The sequence below is a fragment of the Aythya ferina genome, assembly GCF_964211825.1.
Source record: "Aythya ferina genome assembly, chromosome: 5".
In the NCBI taxonomy this organism is placed as follows: Eukaryota; Metazoa; Chordata; class Aves; order Anseriformes; family Anatidae; genus Aythya; species Aythya ferina.
In genome coordinates, this window is record NC_140301.1 from 7432941 (window position 1) to 7452642 (window position 19702).

The window sequence follows — 19702 nt, forward strand, 5'->3', positions numbered from 1 at the left end:
TTGACTCATGTGCTGAGATTTCACCGTCTCTCTGTTGGAGATCTCATAAAATGCCTGAGCCTCGTGCGCTCCATGAATAAACAGTAAAAGAGGACAGAATGATTGAAACCCATCCAGGCTGTCTGTCAGAAGGGCTTGTCTGGTCTTTTCTCCTGGGCAAAGTGTTGCCTTTAGCTGGCAGGGGGGTTGGAGAAGACAGAAGCTGGATGGTGGAGTAGAGGCAGAGCTGGGCAGCAGTGCTGGAGCCGGGGAAAGGTGTTTCATGTGTAACTTCCAGTTCTGATAGTCCGGTGCTTAGCAGAAATGTTTTCCAATATCCAGTGTAGTATTAATGCTTTCTGTAACATTTCTTCAGCATTCAACAGTGTCAGCTCAAGGCACTGCTAGACCTGTGATGTTTATGTGGTGGTTATGTTTGGAACTTAGTCTCTGCATATTATTTTTTTTAATGATAGGTACAATATAAGTGGAAGAAAATGGTTAAATGTCTGTTTAGAATATCTGTAGTGTCAGGATATAGAGACTATCCCATCTGTCTTGGTGGGTGCAGACAGGAATGTTTGTCCGTGTTAACAAATGAAGCATCGTAACATCTCTGTGAGTTCAGGAAGAGGCATTACCTGTTTTATAGGTACGAAAAGACAGACTAGTTTCTTATTTGCAGTATTATAGCCAATCTGTAACAGAATTGGGAAATTTTTATCTGCTGTTTTGCAATTCTTGCTTTTAGTGAGAGAATGCTTTCTCATTTTATTTTTTTTATTCTTTTTTCCTTTCATTCATGCCTTTCTCACATACATACAGAACATTGCAAGGCTGTATTGCAGTTGCATAGCTATGTTTGAGCAAATAACATATACCAGCATCTTATAAAAATGAGTAGGTCATTCTATTTTTTAAGTGTCAATTTTAACCTACCCATTTAAAAAGAGTAAATTTGTCTCCAAAGGACAAATAGTTTAGAGATCTCTTGCATGCTGCTTTTTTTTTTTTTTTTTTTTTTTTTTTTTTCCAGCCACAGTAGCTGTGCATTAAATAACCAAAGAAGTAAAATATCTCGTGTATAAAAGGTAGCATTTCTAACTACGTGAATGAACTAATGCTTACCCAGCAGAACTGCAAGACATTTGGAAACATAGGAAGACGATTTAATGATGTAGAAATTGTATAGATGCACTGTCTGGAAAAAAAAAAAAAAAAAAAAAAAAAAAAACACACTAAATAAGACACATGGCATTGGGTCTTTTTTTTGTTTTGTTTTCTTCTTTTTTTTTTTTTTTTTTCTTTTCACTGAAATGGAAAGAATATTAGTTTGATTTACAGATTTTGGGGCATCTGTAAGGTATTTTGTTCACTAGTTACTACTGTAGTGTTTACTTCTCAGAAAGTATTGTTAAAGTATTAGATATAATGAAAATCCTTCTTGTGCTATTAATGAAACGTTTGGTTGCATGCTGAAGGGATACCTTTAAGTGCTCCACTAAGCGCTGTGTATAATTTGTTCTTCATATGTAATTTTTTGGCTTCAAGTGAGAAGTTGTATAAGGGTAAAGGCAAACCTGTGAAAGAGCTAGCACATGAACTGTTGGTGCTGTAAAAAGCCATATTATTAGCTATATAGAACGTGTTACTTTAATTTAGAATATGTAATGCAAAACTAATGTGAAAACTTAGAATAAAATGTGACATGCTGTGTCCTTGCTAGTTATGTTTTGCCTCTAGTCAATTTTTAGGCAAATGATCCTTCATTTCTATGGCTTTTAATCTTCAGACGTGAGCAGCGGAAGTTTTTTCACTTCAGCTTTTAGCTGCTATTTAATGAAACATTGATCTGATGTTTTGGTAGAAGAACAGATCTATTACTATTATTGGTGACTTATTTTCTTGTTTCCATTTTACATATTTTGGAGAAAACACTGTAACGTATCTCTCAAAGCTAACGAGAGATTGTTTATTATGGTATGAAAATCCAAAAAAGGGAAGTGTGTTTTGTTTAGAATGGAACTGCAATTTCTCAGATTGCAAGGCAGCTCACCTATGAATGTTTATTTCTTTACTGGTGTGTTCCAGCCTTTGAGTAGCTTAGATTTTCTTTATCCTGTCTAGATTCATTAATCCTATGTAAAAATGTTATAAGAATAGTGATCTTCCTGGGACTAGGTGTGTGGGGAACATGTGTGCATCTCTTGGTAAGAGAAGAGAGATGCTTGTTTGAGGTTTTCTTCTGTTACCAAATCTGGGGAAGATTCATATCCTCCTGTGATGGACTTTGCATGCTCAGGCTGTTAGCCCGGAATGAAATCAGCTCACAGGATGATAAAACACAAGAATATTGTATTACTGAATATTACAGATGCTCAGATGAGGGAGCTATTGGTCTAGAGACGTGCTAGTGCCTGAGAAAACTGGAAAAAATATTCTATTTAGAGACTACTCTGCTTATATGTCATTTTCTGTATTTATCTGACCTTTTGCTCATTCTTTATTACTGGGGCAATTTACATAAAATAGGATCTATGCCATTTATGAGTTCATGTGCTCCTGCTGCTTATTCTTCCCTTGAAGTTCTAATCCTTTGTGGCATTTCACCCCAAAGCACTTTACAGTAATTGCTAATTGATATAAAAGGATCACTTCATCCACCCTTGACATGTAGCACCTCGGTGGTGAAACTCAGAAGCTGTTTAACAGTGAGCAGTAGGACTACATAACATTTTAGGACAGGAAGCAAAAAGCCAACCAACCAACAACAGCAACAAAACAAACAAAAAAAATAGATCAACTGTAAATGGATAGGCTATTTACATAGCCAGAAATTAGCTGCAATATCCATTTCAAGATTGGGCACGGACATCGGGGTTAATATGCCCAGTCTTCAGAAAAGAGACCCATGGTCACAATAAGGGGACAGAATGACTGCCTTACATTTTATTCAGAAACCAGCATCTCCAGCAGTACATTACTCCTGAAATTCAGGATGGTTTCACAAAATTTATGAATTGGATCAGTGGAGACGTGGAGGAAAGTTTTGCTTCTAGAATCACAGTCTGTGTCCTTCTGCTTCCAGTGTGGAAGATAGCTTGGCTGTCTTAGCGTGTAAATAGGAACACTGTAGAGTGAGCTGAACGCCTGTTGGGATGGGTTATTTTGCATGTGAAAAGCAGCATCAAAAGGGGAATAAGCTGCAGCAAAAACCCTCCTAAAGGCCTCAGACAGTAAGGTGTTGTTCCCAAAACGCAACCTTGAAATATGGTATTCTTCAAGGCTGCAACAAGAGGTGCATCTGTCCACTAGGTACCAAGAGGATGATTTTTAATTTATAAAAAAGAGAGAGTGTAAAACTGCCTGAAAAACTAGGAGGAAAGTGCCCCAGCAAGTGCAGCATTGTTGCTAAGACATGGGTTAACACCTGAGGCTTGGGTGTATGCAGCTACTTCAAATAGGCAGGTCGCTGTCTTTCAAGGTGTTCCCAGTAGCTTCACTTATGGCTGCACAACAAGTTTCATAGAGCATTTGCCCCACTTGTTGGATTCAGTATTGTTTGTGCCTATATTCCTGCGTATCCCTGAGTGATTTCATTAATTTGCCGTATAACTATGTAGCAGTCAGTGGCACTTAATTTATTTTACTGATTTATGTCTACCATTAAAAACGAAAGCCCATACAAAGCTTTGAGTGACATGACTGTAATTAAATTTTAAATAACTATAAATTAAAATATAACTGTAAGTTAAAGTTAACTATCAGTTAAAAATAAACTTCACAAGCCAGCAAGCAGTCTTTGCTCTTCAGAGAGAGGTGGCAATTTATCAGCAGACACACTGCAAAAGCCAATTGGTTCCCAGATTGCGGGTGGACGCATTACTCTGGACTTCCTTGCAGAATGAGTGACTAAGGCAGTGTTTAAAGGTTTGCTGCTACTTTGACAACTGTGGACCAAAAGGATGCCCAAGTTCAGGGTCCTAGGCATATCCGGGATCCCCAGTTCTTAAGTAAGGATGAGTAAAGATGCATTCCAGTAAGTGCAGAAGTGGCAGTTAATTACAAGAAGAAAGGCTTTCTTTCACTTAAGGTAATTGATCTTTATAATGAATATATTGAGTTCCACCAGTAAGCAGCTCCTGCAGGTTCTAGAGCATGTGTCATATACTTGCAGTGTTTATAATGTGGAAGAGCCTTGGCAAAGTCTGGATCATCCTGTAAGCTGTTTCTTATGAATGTGGAAATCTTAATCTATGCTTGGACATAAAATTAACTTCTGTGAGACTGCTAGAAAAGTTTTAATTTAGAAATACCACGTTTCTGTAGCATTTTCTAAAGAAGCTGAAGACCTGTTCATTTTGCATTTAAGGACATAAAAGTGTAATAAAGATATTTTGACCTGCTCTTTAAATGAAATTTGGTTATTTAAATACTTCCAAGTTAATTCTGAATTCTTCTATCCAAAATCTAAGAGAATAGTTCCAGAGAGGAAAAAAATGTATTCAGACAGACATAGTTTCAAGAATGGCTGGGTCTGTGAAGGCAAAATGTGCTATGCTATCTTTTTCAGGGACTTCAGGATTTCTCTGCCTGATTTACCTATTGGAGATGTGCATTGTAGTACTTTTTTCTGGTTTGACTTAGACAGTACAGTAGGGCCTGTGCTCCTGTGTTAGGTGTCCAAGTGCAGTAAGGAGGATGGGACTTGGAGGAAAGAAGAGTCAGCTGGGTGGAAGTGGAGAAACCCACCAAGAAAAATCAAGAGGCTGCTCTAGTTTAATGAGAAAAGAGCAGAGGAGTAAATGCACCCTGTTATTTAAGGCACTTCCACAAACAGTTAAGTTCCTTGTAAAACATCAGGCTACAAAGTCAGGCTGAATTTGAGAAGGTTTGTGAGCTTGCCATTTCATGGCTGTTTGTCCAGGACTGGGGAAACACTGCTGAAACTAGTAACCTTATCAAATATGCACAAGATTTATTTAGCCATGAGGCTAACATTGCATAAAACTACCAGGTGTTTCACTGGAATCAAGCTGCTCGGAGCTGGAGCAGAGATGATGGCACGTGGGACAGGGTGGTGGGGGCACAAAACAGCGACAGTTGGGAGTAAGAGTAGTTTTAAGCTTATTTCTCTGCCTTGTGCCAGCTTAATGCTCTGCTCAGAGCAGTGCCTCTGTGGAATCCACTGTTTGCTTTTCATCCAATATTTAGAAGGTATCTGCCTGCTTCGTTCTTTCCAAATAAAGCACTTAATGGTTACCCAGTGATGATGTGTAAGTATGTTAAATGGGAAATCTTATGTTAAAGTGGAAAAAAAATCCCTGAAACTTTTAGTAAAGTGGTATAAATCAGATAGTGTCTTTTGCAAAGATTAGTTTTTGATGTGAAAAATTTAGTCAGACTATTCAGTATGAAATTAATTTTGAGCAATGTGAAACAGTTTACCCAGTGCTGTCACTTAACAAATAGCACTGAACTTTTATTATATTTTGTCGTGGAAATATTTATTCTCTTATTGTTGTTAGTTAGTTTGTTTGTTTTTAACTTTGCTGGCAGATTGAGTTTCAGGTTACTGTTTGGCCCAAAATACCACAGGAATGCTGTGGAGTCCATATAGCATCTAGCCTCCACAGTTTCGTAAAATAATACTATCCAAAAGAAAAGAAATTCAGACTAGAAAGATGCTAATTTGCCGAAGAGCTTGGTAGTGGATCTTCCTCTTTTAGAAGGTATATCAGTTCGTAGTGTGGCTGAAGAGTCTCACTTGTTGACATTTTGAAGGCACACACAAAATGTTGGAGCTCTTAGTTCCTTCTGAGCATATGGATGTTTCTGAATCATAAAAACTATTGCTGTGCATTCACTTTTCACCCAATGGGATAAAACAAGCTTCTCCTATTTTTTCAATCCCTACTTACGTAGGGAGTCTGGAAATGGGGTGAAGGGAGAGCTGAGCATGTTTGACTACAGCAGAGTCTGAGTTGAGACACGTTGACTTGTAGTCTGTAATAATACCTGATGGGCAGCTTCCACGTTCTCTGGCAGTGCTGCTACTTTTGCTATATTTCTTGTTTGAGCTGTACTAAACTGAATAAAAAAGGAGTCCTTGCAAGAAATCTTGGCATTTAAAAAACAAGCAAAAAAAGTGATGCAATAAACTGATGCTTAGTGTCTTTTATTCTTATGAAATGACTGTTTTTTCAGTATTTAACAGCAAGTGTATTGGTGGCTTTATGAGGCTTTTTTCCAAGTTCTTGAATGTATGCAGAATGCATACATACCCTCACTTTCCACTGAGTTCAGAAATCATTCAAGTTAAGTAGGAACTTGAAATGCTCCAGACTGAAAATCTTGCATATTAGAATTAGATTTTCTGTGTAGTGTTAATTCATCCCATATATTGTGGGGTAGGTTACGTGAACAAAACTTCCCAAAAAAGTTTTTGCTGTGGTGGCATTTTAGAGCTTCTTTTTTCATTCTCTCCCATCTGTATAATACGCACTGCAAACACATACACATATGAGGGATGGTTCCTCCATTCCCTTCCTTGAATGATTGACTCATTGAGGTATGTGCATTTTACTTCCAAGCTTTCAGTATCAATGGCTTACTACACCTCCAGCTGGATCCAGATAGCTACAGCTCACAAATTTTCTGTTACATACCTTCATAAAATTTAGGTTTAGCTGCAGAGCATTTTGATTTCCAAGTGTCTGAACTGCACTGCCATTGAAGTTGTTTTCAGATGTCATGTGCATGTTCAAAATGTGGAGCACTGTTTTGATTGTCATGTTGACTATGTTTTCTACTTTATATGTTTAACTTGAGGCATTCTAGAGGTGGAACTGTTAGAATAATCTGTAAATGGATTAATGAAAATAATATTAGACAACCACATCTATCGTTAATGTTACTTGTTTACTTCTGGCTGAGTGATGGGAACAGAGATTGGAAATCTTGCATCCTAATTGGGCAGTGGCAACTTTATGATGTTACCTCGTCTTCCCCGAAGTTGTAAACCAGCATACTTTCACACAAAGTTTTTCCTCAGAGCATCTGCTTTCTGAATTTTCTGCTAGATTTTGATTGCTTAGAGTGATTGAGATGATTTAGGTACAGTAGTAGTTGAAATCTGTTTGTGGTAGTGGTTTAGTACTCAATACGTTACTAAGGTTATGGAGAAAAAGCAGTTATATAAAAAGGCTCTGAGTGACCTCAAAAATCAGTAACAGGGAATGTCAGCCTGTCAGATTGCATTCTTACCATATGCTCATCCTTATTAAGGACATTTGAGTTCTGTAAACGATGATTCACCTCCCAGGTGGTGTAATGTCCACTCACTAGACCTCAGTAAGAGTTTTCGTTGTTATCAATTCTAGAAACTGTCACTGACTATTGCCAGAGCTCCCCATTATCCACTTCTAGTTACGGCCTCTGTGTGGAGCTTTTGGAACATGGGATTGACTTTTCTTTCTCACTTTTTCTTTCTTCCCTGTATTTGTAACTTTAATCTGGAGTGAATCCCAGAGTAAAATAAATAAATAAATGAAAACCCAAATGGGGTCAAATGGGGTCTGGGAAAAGTAATATTGTCCTTGCCAGCTCCTTTCCTCATACTTCTTGTATGGTGAAGGCACTTACGCTAACCTTATGTTCCCTTCCAAATGTGTAAGTGTCCACTGCTGCTTAGCAGAGCTCCAAGTGAATAAGTTATAAGTCAGCCTTAGTTGCCTCATTGTTTGAGCATGTCCAAATTGAAAAGGCTTTCTTCAGCATCGTAAGACCTTTGGTTTCAGCTAGTTTGCATTTATGTTTGGTAGCATTAAACAGCTGGACTCTGGAACTCCACAGTTAGGAATTTTGTTCATTTCTCAGTGACTTTCCAACTCTGAAAAGTCCATTTGACACTTAAATACTGAAGAAGAACTAGCTGATATTTTTATAGCAGTCAATGCATATATTTGTCATATTGTCAAAGCATATTGGTGTTTGTCAGTTATATTGTCCTGTCTGGGCATTAAAATGTCTCTTTTATCTTTTAATGTAAATAAATTAATTTTCTAGCTTTGATAATGTGATGAGAGATTAGCTTGAAGCTCCACTTGCTCTCTTGAGCTGACATTTCACTTACCTTTCATGTCGGTGCTACCTCCCTGCCCTAAGGACAGACAGAGCTTCCTTTTCATGGTAAATTCTTCCATAAGCTGTTTTATTTGAATTGGTGGTTGACCTTAGATTAGCAGTATTATGTGAGCCTGTGGAAAATCTCTCTGGTCCAGCAGTGTTGTCTGAAATGGAAACTAAAGAAAAGATACTCAGATGTTACTGGTAGGATCCTGTGTTTCTCTAGCAGTTGGTAGCATCAGCTGGATAAGGTGAGACAGCTCTAACAAACTTTCCAAGTGATCTGCTCAGACTGAGATGAGAGGAAAAGAAAGGGGGACTGGGTCATGTTCTGAAGTGTATTGCATTTTCTCTCCCTTACATCTCCCAGTCTAACCCCCAGATTTCTGCCTGCTTCTGTTTAAGTGCAAAATGACCTTTTTAATTGCTCCTCTTATGATCTTTTGTACTGATTACGTCCACAGAGTAATGTGTAGGGGAATATCACAGCTTTGCTTTAGTGTCTACGATCGTTTAATTAACCACTAAGCAGGGATAGTGTTTCGATACCTGAGTGAAGTTAATCATTGAACTGCGATTTTTCCAGTAACAGATGAACTGGATCGCAGTTAATTTTAAATTCTCTATTTACAATAAACAATTTTCAGTTTAAAAAATAAATAAAAAACCAACAAACACAAAGACACACACACACACACACACAAAAAAAAAAAAAAGAAAAGAAATCATGAGTATATTGAAAGAATAGGCTTTTTTCATGGTTGTGGAAGCTGCGTTATCAATTCAATCTGTAATCGATTATTATTTTTTTTTGGGGGGGGAGGCAAGGGAAGGTTGTGTTATTCATTTACTATTACAAAGAACTTTTTCTCTCTCCATTGCATTTGAAGAAAGTAGTATTTCTGAAAATTTCGTCACCTCATTATTAGTCCACACAGCTCACAGAAGGCAGAATTTCCATACGAGAAAAAAGCAGAAAATATTGACGTAAGTTAAAAAGTGGAATTATCGCTTCCATGTTTTCACTGCATGAAGCAGTCCTTCTCTACATTTCTTCTAATTTTCCAGAATTTGGTCTTTTTTTTCTTTTTTTCTTCCTTTTTTTTTTTTTTTTTTTAATAGCAACCCTACCTTTCCTTGTTCCTTAGTGTTTTGAGATTTGCAAAATTTAAATCCCACTTGGAAAGGACTACACATTCCTGAATGTAAAAACACATTGAATATATGCTGGGGGAAGAAAAAAGGTCACATGTAAATCTGTTAAAGAGAGATTTAGGCTTAATGTCTTATAAGTGTAGCTTGTGTGGGTTTTACAATATATCTGTTATATAGATGACTGCTTTTCTGTGCTTTCTTCAATATTTTGCATGCATATAACTTCACAGGGGAATATGAATAATGTTATTGTGTCTCTTAATGGCTGTCAGGTGAATTAGTCTTCCAATTAATAACATATCATTGAGAACTTGAAAATAAATTTAGGCAGCTGTAGTCTGATTAACTCATATACCATTACGAGTATGTGGTATATTGTAGAAAATTAGTACTGCTATGAATGCAGACAGATTTTTGGTCCAAGAAATCTGCTTGTCATGAATATAACTGCATGAATCTCATTTAGACAATATTGATCTTAAAGTTTATGTTGCATTAAAATTTAATTTCCTTTTCAGATGTCTGAGTATAAACTTGATGCCTGGAACTTCTGACATTTTTTTTTCTTTTAAGTAGATCCTTAAACTGATGTTGTTATCGTTATCAGGGAGAAGTTGACAAAGCAAAAAATGTAAGCTACCTCTTCCAAGAATCCTTAAATCTCCCTACAAAGCAAAATCATTTGTTCACAATGAGAATTTTCCATCAAATAGAAAGTTTTCTTCCCCCTTCTTTTCCCTGCAGTGTTCTAAATCTTATTTTCATTTTATTTTGGGAAATGAAATATAGGAGTCACACAAGACATTTTTCATTTCAGGTTTAGAGGATGATAAATAGCAATTTACAAAAATGTTATGGAGGAAGAAATGAGGCTTAAAAAAAAAGAACTTAATCATATTGAGGCAGCTCAGTATGATGAGACAACGAATGACCTGCCTCCCTTTGGAAAACAAAACTGAATCATAGTAAGGAAATGAGGTTGCCAAGGCAGTGAAAAACAGAGCTCGAAACTTCTCCTCTACGTCAAGTTGTGAGTTACAAGGCATTCATAGCCTATGGGAAATGGCGAGTCCATTGCATCTTGCTCTTAATAGACAGGGTCTGTGGCCTCCCATAATTTCCTGGCAGAGAAGTCAGTGATGTCTTCTGCACAAAGGATGAAGTGTGCTCACACCCCGTAGGCTTTCACTGTCATGGCTGAGGGGCATTTTTAATAGTTTGGAATTTTTGACCAACACTGGGCAATGGCTGTTCTGGGGTTATAGGCAGGATTTTTATTTCTTGGGTTATAGAATCTGCTCAATTTAAGAGTGGCACAGTTACTTTGAGGGATGTAATCCTGTATATGCAAAGTACCTGCTTTTGAAGCTCTTGGAATTAATGGGATATACTATGTCAATCACTGCTTCAACAGTACTTTCTTCTTTCCATCACTCTTAAGTGCTAATCCTGTTTAAAAAAATAATAATAAAAAAATAATAAATCCTACATTATTCTTGATGTTCATTATATTCAAAAGTCCAGCTAAGTAGTCTGGTCTTTCTAGACCCTGCCAAGGAAGAGTTTCAGTACAAGAGGCAGTGAAAGAGGGCTCTGCTCTTGGGTGTGCTGCTGACCTTGCAGGGTGACAGTGGCAAGTTGCTGTCCCTTTGCATCTCAACTTCCCTGCTCACAGGACAGGAATAGTAACTAATACTTGTGTGAAAATCACAATAAGACTAGTGAATAAAAACTACTATGGATATATTTGGTAGCCAGTCATTTTTTGGCTTGTTATTTGATTTCAGAAATATTTTAGAAACTTGGGGGTACAACAGAAAAGATTATTGTTTTAGGCATCTTTCTCAAGGTGAATAGTAAAGAAAACACCATAATGCCCCAGACTTGCAAAAATAAAAAATAAGAACTGTTGATGCATGTGCCAACCTTTCTTGAGACATAAAAGTTAGTTCCTTTTGCACTGAACACCTCTTTGAAACCGCCTCTTCAGTGAGTGATGTGTTTAGCAATACTTGAGATCTGGAAGGCAGCAAATTCCAAAGAGTGATCCATGCAGCAGCTCTAGTTCTTGGGTCCCTCGCTTTGCCACAACTCCCACTTTTGTGACTGGGGATGCTGCCAGGCTCTGTGTCCTGGGGCTGGTCCTGTCCCACTTCTCCAGGAGCTGCAGCTAGAAAGCATGCAGCCAGAATATACAGAGGGGTGTTTGACTGCTTTATGTAGGTCTTTTCACTTGTTCCCCTTTCCGTGTAGGGCTGCCTTCTCCAGTCTTCTATCAGCAAGTGAACTTAATTCTCTAACTAGAAGGTAATTGGGTTTTAGACACCACTGAAGTGTGCTAACCCTTGTTTTCCTGACTCATATCGCTGCTGTCTCTGGTGGTAGAATGCCCATGGTCAGTGGTATTTTTACTATTTTGCCTTCTGATGGTAAGGTTAGATATCCACTATGAAAATGGCAGCAGCAGTGGAAAAGGTTAATGTGTACAGATAGATGAGCAGCAAGGAGAGTTAACTGAAGGGCAGTTAACTGAAAGCAGCTATATACCTCTTCAGACTTGTCTGCAGAATTATCTTTTTTTTTTTTTTTTTTCCTTTTTTCTTTTTTTTCTTCATTCATGGTCACCTAAGTTAGCCAAGGCCTCATGGTTAAACTGTCTGAATAAATACAGCTGACTCCAGGTGAATTGGGCTTAAGCTTTGGCCCCAGGAGCAGCTGTGCTGGCTGACCTTAGGGATGGGTGCCTCTCACCCTTCCCAGAGGCAGAGGGAAATACTTAAGTGTGCTTAACCTTTCCTGCCACAGTTACTTCTGGAAAAAGGAGTCCGGTTAGATGCTGAAGATAACATTGGCAAGCCTGCACTGTCCTCTAGGACACCTGCTGCTGGAAGTTGAACTAATAATCTCAAGTGTGAAATATCCCGAATATAAGGTGAATTAACAAGGAAATGGGGGCCCAAACAGAAGCGTGTCCATTTAGCACAACTGTAGGAGCTAAATAGGCTTGACTGAAATCATTCTTTTATTTATGCCTCAATGTAATTTTTAAGATGAAAACCGGAACATTTTAAATGAAGCAAGTACGAGATGCTGATATTGGAGACCAATAATACTTTTGTTCTCAGCACTTGTGCACGTTTCATGTTTCCTCTTTTGACTGGGATATCTTAACATGTGTTGTTTCATTATGTTTTTCACTGTAAAAAATTGCTAGTAGTTTTGTTTTCCTTTATCCTTCACGCTTTTAAAATTTGTTTTATGTGGGCTGAATATGTCTTTATTGGTTAAAATAAGTATGTTCTCAAGCATTAAAGTATAGCATGTCCAACATGACCCTGAATGCCTGTAACTTGTTGGCAGAAACTGTGACAATATATATTGCCTGAGGAGACAGCCTCATTAACAATTTGTTTCTTTCTTGCAAATAGATAAAATATTTTGAAATCCAATTAGATTTGATGCTTTTTTCTTTCCAACTAATTTTGTAACTGATATAAACCAGAATGAGTTATGACTTTTTGAAAATCCCATACTTTTGTAAAGTTAAAATAGGCTTTGAGAACAAATTAGTGCACTGCAAAAATTAATACATGCAAAGTAATGTAAGCACATGGCACTTTTAATTTTTCAATGGCCTGGGGGTACTGTTATCTGGTCTTTTCTGGGAAATCACTCATCATGTTGCTATCGGGGAAAGAGAGAGCTGCAGCCCCCTTTCTGGGAGCAATCCAATGCAGTATGGATATTAATTAAATTTATTAAACAAATAACACAGCGACTCAGGGAAGCAGGGGTCCATCTGCCAGCTCTGTAGATTGATCTCTGCAGAGACGCGAGCTGAATGGTAGTTAAAGCTAAGTTGCAGAGCTCAGCAGATGGGCTCTTGTCTCTAGTGGGGGGAGATTTGGTGGCGGTCCAACAGCTTTTTTCCCCCTCCAGGTTTTTGTTCCTTGCAACTGTGATTGAAGAAGCACTCCTCTGCCTTTTCTCAGCCTTGCCCCCCCTTTTGTTTATCTGAGCAATGTTTAAGTCTGAGTGATTTGTTAGAGAGGCAAGTCCCGGCTGATCTCATTTTGTGTATGTGATGTAAACCTCAAGCAGAAAATAATTAGGAAAATGTAATCCCATTGACTTTACACCCCACTTGTGTACACTGCTACATCTCTGCCTGGTGCCTTGGAAAAGGAAAAGTCTAGTAGCAGTACTTTACTTACTATTCAAAAATCGCTGCCCATTATGCATATATTTTGGAGAAAACCTTTGTTGGAAGCATGTGTACGCAGTGTGAAATTATTTCTGTCTGTAGGTCTGGATTGCGGTGGTATTCTTTTGATTTCACGTTATTTTATTGCTTCCTGTTGTCCTCTCTGATTCTTGAGGAAAGAGAGTCCCCCTGCAATCTTGCTGTAAACTGATGTCAAGCAAATATTGATCTAATGAATTGTTTGGTCTGTGTGGGCTACCTAAAACCTATGCTGCTGTCTATTGCGGATTAAAAGCCCTTATAATTAATTACGCAATTAAGCCCTTTATTTATTATATATTTGCAGGTGGGGAAGTCTTTAATCAAGTCTGGAGTGCGATGGGTAATATCTGCTGGTGGAGACCCGTCATAATGCCACTTACATCCTTGGCACAACTCCCACAGACTGTGGTGGGAGCAAGGCTGGCCCTTAGTGCTGCAGGGAATCCCGCTGGCTGCAGTTCAGAAAGCCCTCCGAGAAGGTTTTGTAATATCTAATCAGACTTTGACTATTCCTCATCGCATGCTTGTAATGCGAAAGCCGTAACCATACAAAAGTCGCCGCGCTATGACAGCAAACAATAATAAAGAGATGATGAGCTACATAAGAGGGTTCTGCTGTGTGTCAGGGAAAGATTGGATTTGTTTCTCCCGACTGAGGAAGAACTAGGCAAAATGGCTTCTGAAGTCAGTGGGAAACTTGACAAAAACAAGGCCTGTGGGATGTGGCTCTAATAGTGTGTGGTTTACAGAGTAAACAAGGGAGAAATCTTTTCTGGATAATAGTTTATGCTTTTGTAGGTCTTGTTCTTTCCTCTGCAGTGATTTTTTTTTTTTTTTTTTTTTTTTTCTTGCTTGGATCAGCCTTGGTTGGAAGAACAAGATCAAAGTTTAACATGAATATTCGGTAGGCTTTATCTAGGTGGGGGGATTTGCTTTCATAAGTTTACTATTTTGCTACAGGTATGTTTTCCTTTTTAGACCATGCTGACATTAATAACATGAATGTTTCAGTTACTATGGTAAAGTATAATAATCAGTTGTTCTTTCATTAGTGCCCTACCAAGGAGTATTCTGAATTATAGAAGAGACATTACTGGTCTGCGGGTTTTTGTCAGTGATTTAAGATGACCCATTTATTGCAAAGAGAACTTTTTTCTTCTTCAAAAAATTGTTTGTAAATATGTAATAGGTGATCAAGCCATTTATTTATTTTGTTTATTGGAAGTAAAACACCTTGGGGTTACAAAACCTGTACTTAAACTCATAGACTATTTTTCACAGTCTTTCTGCTGTTTTATACCTGGGCTAATTTTGCTGTATGATTTGAGTAGCAATTCTGTTAGTTAAGGGAAGACTGGATGTTATTCTTGGAAAGCGTGTTGTTTTGTTGTTGGTTTGTGTTTTGGGGTATTTTCTTTTTTGTATTTCTTTGAATCCCATCCTGTGTTTAAGCCGAAGTGTTTTTAAAATAAGAGTGATCTCAGTGCATTCTTTAGGGTAGAAATGAAGTAGCTAAAATTGTATAAACTCATACAAATTAGGAGGAGGAGAAATTTAAGGAAGACACATGACTTGCTTGCTGGGCTTAATACCATGGTGCTTAAAATCACGTGTCTTTGAAATGAATTTTGCATGTTTTACAAGCAAGCAGACTAACAGAGGTACACGGTAGGGGTCATGTTAAATGAAAATGTTTTGCCCAAAGTATTTAATGTCACTACTTTTAGTAGTGGTGCTTAACTCCAGTATTCCTCAGTGAATTGAGCTTCCATCAGTGCTACTGAGAGCTCTGACAGAGACCAAAGTATCTGCTACTCACGTTAAATTTGCTCTTGAACAGGATCTGTGGGGTGCTGTTAATTTGGATGGAATTGTAGAGATGGAAGCAAGAGGCTAATGAAAGGAAGCAGATATACAGTAATTGTGTATAACAAGCATTAAAAACAATGCTTGTTATTTTAGTGAGTTGTTCCTCAGGCCTAGTTACTTCTAGATACATTCGTACTTCCATTTTGCTCTTCTTTTTCTTTCTTTCTTTCTTTCTTTCTTTCTTTCTTTCTTTCTTTCTTTCTTTCTTTCTTTCTTTCTTTCTTTCTTTCTTTCTTTCTTTCTTTCTTTCTTTCTTTCTTTCTTTCTTTCTTTCTTTCTTTCTTTCTTTCTTTCTTTCTTTCTTTCTTTCTTTTTTTTTTTTTTTTTCTCCCACAAAGCTAGTGTGTATTTACAGGAGGGAAGGCAAGTAGCCTCTACTACTGTGCAGGGGCTTTCCTAGGAGTCTTCCAGTGTTTCTTATTAAAAACCTGTAATAATTACACAGGTCATTTATTCAAGGTTAAAAAAAAATAAATTACAGCGTCTAGACACTGCAGTTGCAAATGAAATAGAACAACATATTGGTGAACACTTGTACATGTTGCATCACTTCTTATTTTGAAGCTTTACCTGGAAGCAGTTGGTTTGGGATGGGAAACTAATATATTCATTTGCTACAGTAAAATCTCTATTTTTGTCCTACTTGAAACAGTATTGATTCATTTAAGTAATTACCAGTAAGCCTAGGAGAGATTGAGGAACTCTTGAGCCTGGAAATAGCCTAGACATGTCTTGTAAAATAAATTAAGAATGATGATTTTTGCATTAATGTGAATTGTCTCTAATAACATGATGTATGTTTAAAGAGGGCTTTGGCTTTATAATGCCAAGTGAAGTACACTTAGCTCTTTAATAGCACTTTCAAGTTGCATGCTTTTAATGTTGACAGCTATATTTAGTACATTTGATATTCCATAGGGTGTTCTTAGGAGAAATGAGCACATCTGATGGAACAAACCCATTCTCCATGTTCAATTAGCAACTGTACTGCTCTGTTGAGGTTAGAACAGATAAGTTTGTAGATGTTACTGTGAATATGTGTATCAGTGCTTGGGGATGGCAGATCATTCTATTTAACTTTGAACTATCTGACTTTTACTAGTTACTGTCCTTTAATATTAATAGGACATTCCATTTTGTCATTGTATATTTCAAAAAAGATAAAGAATTTCAGCCTTAAATTGGAAATAATTTCATTAGATTAATGTAGGTACCAGATCTTTGATTCTTCTAGCAGAGAAGTTGAGTGTGTGTCTTAAGTCTATTGAGGTAATTCATATTTTAATGTAGATATTATCATTTTGGAAAAGTATACAGCTAACAAGATAAACAAAGATTTGAGAAAAACACATCCTGGCCATTGGCAGGGATATCTTTGTAAATCACTTTTGCTCTTAATTGTTCTTAATTTCACAGTTCTGTTTCCACTAAATACACTTAAACTTGACAAAACATGTAATCCAGATCTATTTTGATTTGCATGTCTGCAGTGGCATTTATCAAAACTATCAACACGTTTGTGGCATTGCTCATTTTTGGAGGCTCGGTTTCTGATTTTTGGACCACTTTGATCTGTCAGAAGCATGCAATGTTGGCTGACACAAGGCTTTAGTACCCCGGGAATTGCTCAGTGATTCCCTTTGCCCCTGAAGCGGGGATGCAGCTCCTGTGGGCTGTTGGAAGTTCATTGTTTTGCCTGGCAGCTTGCATTGCAGCCCTCTTCTCCAATCCTCTGCAGACTGCCAAGCTGTGCTCTGCAGCTGGGAGGCTCCCAAAGCTTAGTCTCGAGGTTTAGGTCACTCTGAATGCTCCCTTGCCTTTCTGCTACTCCACTGTCTCTGTGAAAGCATTGCATCCTAAATTTACCACTTTTATCTCAGCAACAGAGAGATTTTAAATATAACTTTACTCTGTTTTACCAGCAGGGCTCAATGTAATGATTTCAGTATTTATAGTTAAAAATTAACGTACAAAAATAAGATACAAAGAGTTTGAAACTGTGTTTGAATGTACTTCCAGTGAATGTCAGTTCATGTCTTCAGTCTTTGGTGTGTTGCACAGCTTGTGATGGAGATAAGCAATGGGATTTGATCCATTTTTCATGTAGCCACCTTATATTCTTTAAATAACCAGGTAAGTTCTAGGTACCGCTTTCACTGCTTGTCCTTCATATACTAAATTTTGGCTTCTGTACAATGCAAATGCAATCCTAATTACTTGTAACACCTCTTTTTTAGTATACTCTAGCCAACTGGAAATGGCAGTAACATCCATGAGGAATCATATCTAAGAGTGTTGGCATCCTAAATCAAGAGTAATACTTCATATCTCAGTCTCTGTGGACTGGATTAGCAAACCGTGTGTGCACCTTCAGTCAAAGGGACCTGAGTGGTGGCTCTGAACTCCTCCAGTATGTTTTCCTTGCCCTTCCATGATTCAGCTTCAGCTGGCTGTCCTGCGCAAACCTCATGCAAGCCTTATGCTGTGCACAGCTGATGTAGAGCTCTGTTGCATCTTTGTTTTTCCTGGTCCTTGTTATGTTTTCATGACCTGGGGGACTGTCTTCCAACATGATGTGGTTACAGTTAGGTAATCCTGGGGCATATCATTAACCATGTCCTTGAAGGGGTAGGGAAAGCTTCCTTTTCTGAAGAGAATTTTGGATGGGCACAGGCATCAAGTTGGTGATTCTGGTGTCAGGTTCACCAGTCCTGATTCCTGGGTTCTTGTCAGTCTCTGCAGTTTCACTTATCAAGCACGTAGTGTGCAAGCAGAGCTCAGATTTGGGTATTTTAGTGTCCCAACCCAGCTTCAGGACTAAAGGTGTAGAAAGAGTGATAGCGGTGGTAAGTAACAGACTGGGGAAGAAAAATTACAACTTTTTTTTTTTTTTTTTTCCAATTTTTGTGTAAAAATAGACATTTTGCAGTTAGATGTTAGGGGGGGAATTACTTCTGAAAGTTCACACTGTTATAGTTGATAGTTTCCTATTTTCTTTAACTTTTTTTTTTTTTTTTTTTTTTTGTTAAAACCCTTACTATAACTTGTTCAGTGTCTCATATAGACTGGGTCTTATAAGGACTGAGTCTTGTGCAGACTAATGGAGATAATCTTTTTGGATTCTTTTTGAGCCACTTTTTCCACTTTTTTGGACTTTGTATTCATTTGTATTGCACATATCTGCTGCAGGAATACTTTCTGCCCAGTGCAGTGTGCTTCTACTGCCTTTATTGGCATCGGACTGAACAACAATCTGCATTTGAAGATGCTGAGCAATAGAGTTGTATCCACATAGGCCAAACTACCTCTTCCTACTTCTGGAATGAAGTCTTTAGTACAAATTCCTTTTGCTTTTGTTTCTTTTATTTAATGAGGCTTTACCTTCAGGGAAAAATCCATCTGCCACAATTTTTGTCTGACTTTCATATATTGTTCGTTTGAAGAAAATGGAAAATGTTACGGTAGTTGTTTCTGAGATGTAGCACTTCAGATATGCAGGCCCTTTTCTGCAAACACAGTCCATGTGTTGCTCAACTTTTGGGGAAAAATATAAAAGCTGTAAATGGAATAACTCAAACCAGATTTGCATGTTAATCTGTTTTTAAATGAGTTTTCTCATGTTATAGATGTATTCATAATTCTCTGGAGGTTTCAAGCGAGACTGAACTGGGTCAGATTGGCTTTTATATTTTCTGTAAGTAAGATGGAAATAAAATCTAGTGCTGGATTTGTTATATTAATCATATGACTACTGATTTGGAGCTATTATGGGGCTCTTGAAAGCCTGTAAAGTAATTCTTAGCTTTCTGTAGGATCAGCCATGCCAATGTACCCACTCAAAGACATTAACTTACGGTTTTGAAGTCCTTCACAACCTCTCTTCCATTATGAAAGTCCATGGTATTCCTGTACTTGGTGAAAAGTGGGAAATGTATTTTTAAAACCATTTTAATCTAAAGGTATTCAGTTGAGGACCTTATATATCTTTATGCCTAAACTTTATTTTTCTTTGTTCTACTTAAAAAAAGTATATCTAAACCCATACGTTTTCTACTTTAGCTATATTTAAATTCAAATGCTATATGTAAAATGTTTTACTTGGTTGGTGAACCTTACCCCTGGACTTAGCTGATCAGTGGGAAGCCTTGGCTGCTACTTTGCAGAAAGTACTGCATATCATGGTTAATGTGTGGTTACCGATTTCCGAGAAGCTCAATTGAACACTTTTCCTATTGGGAAGGCTAATGTGCAAGCATGTTAGCTAGCCCATGCTCTGGCACCCTCCTGAGCACTTTTGAGCACAGTGCTTGATTTTACTCTCTTACT

At 37.7% G+C, this 19702-nt stretch overlaps 1 protein-coding gene across 5 annotated transcripts in view; it reads left to right on the top strand.

Moving 5' to 3' along the window:
• The window catches only part of LOC311437034 (uncharacterized protein), a 97674-nt gene that overhangs the window by 22425 nt on the left and 55547 nt on the right, over positions 1–19702 (top strand). For 2 of the 5 annotated variants that reach the window (XM_084519744.1, XM_084519745.1), the window contains exon 1: positions 12036–12193. The exons of the other annotated variants lie outside the window; for them this stretch is intronic. In XM_084519744.1, coding sequence (XP_084375870.1) covers positions 12095–12193 — 99 coding nt within the window. In that variant the 5' untranslated portion in view covers positions 12036–12094. Of the gene's footprint in view, positions 1–12035; positions 12194–19702 lie in introns of those variants that run through there. 5 annotated transcript variants of the gene reach the window in all.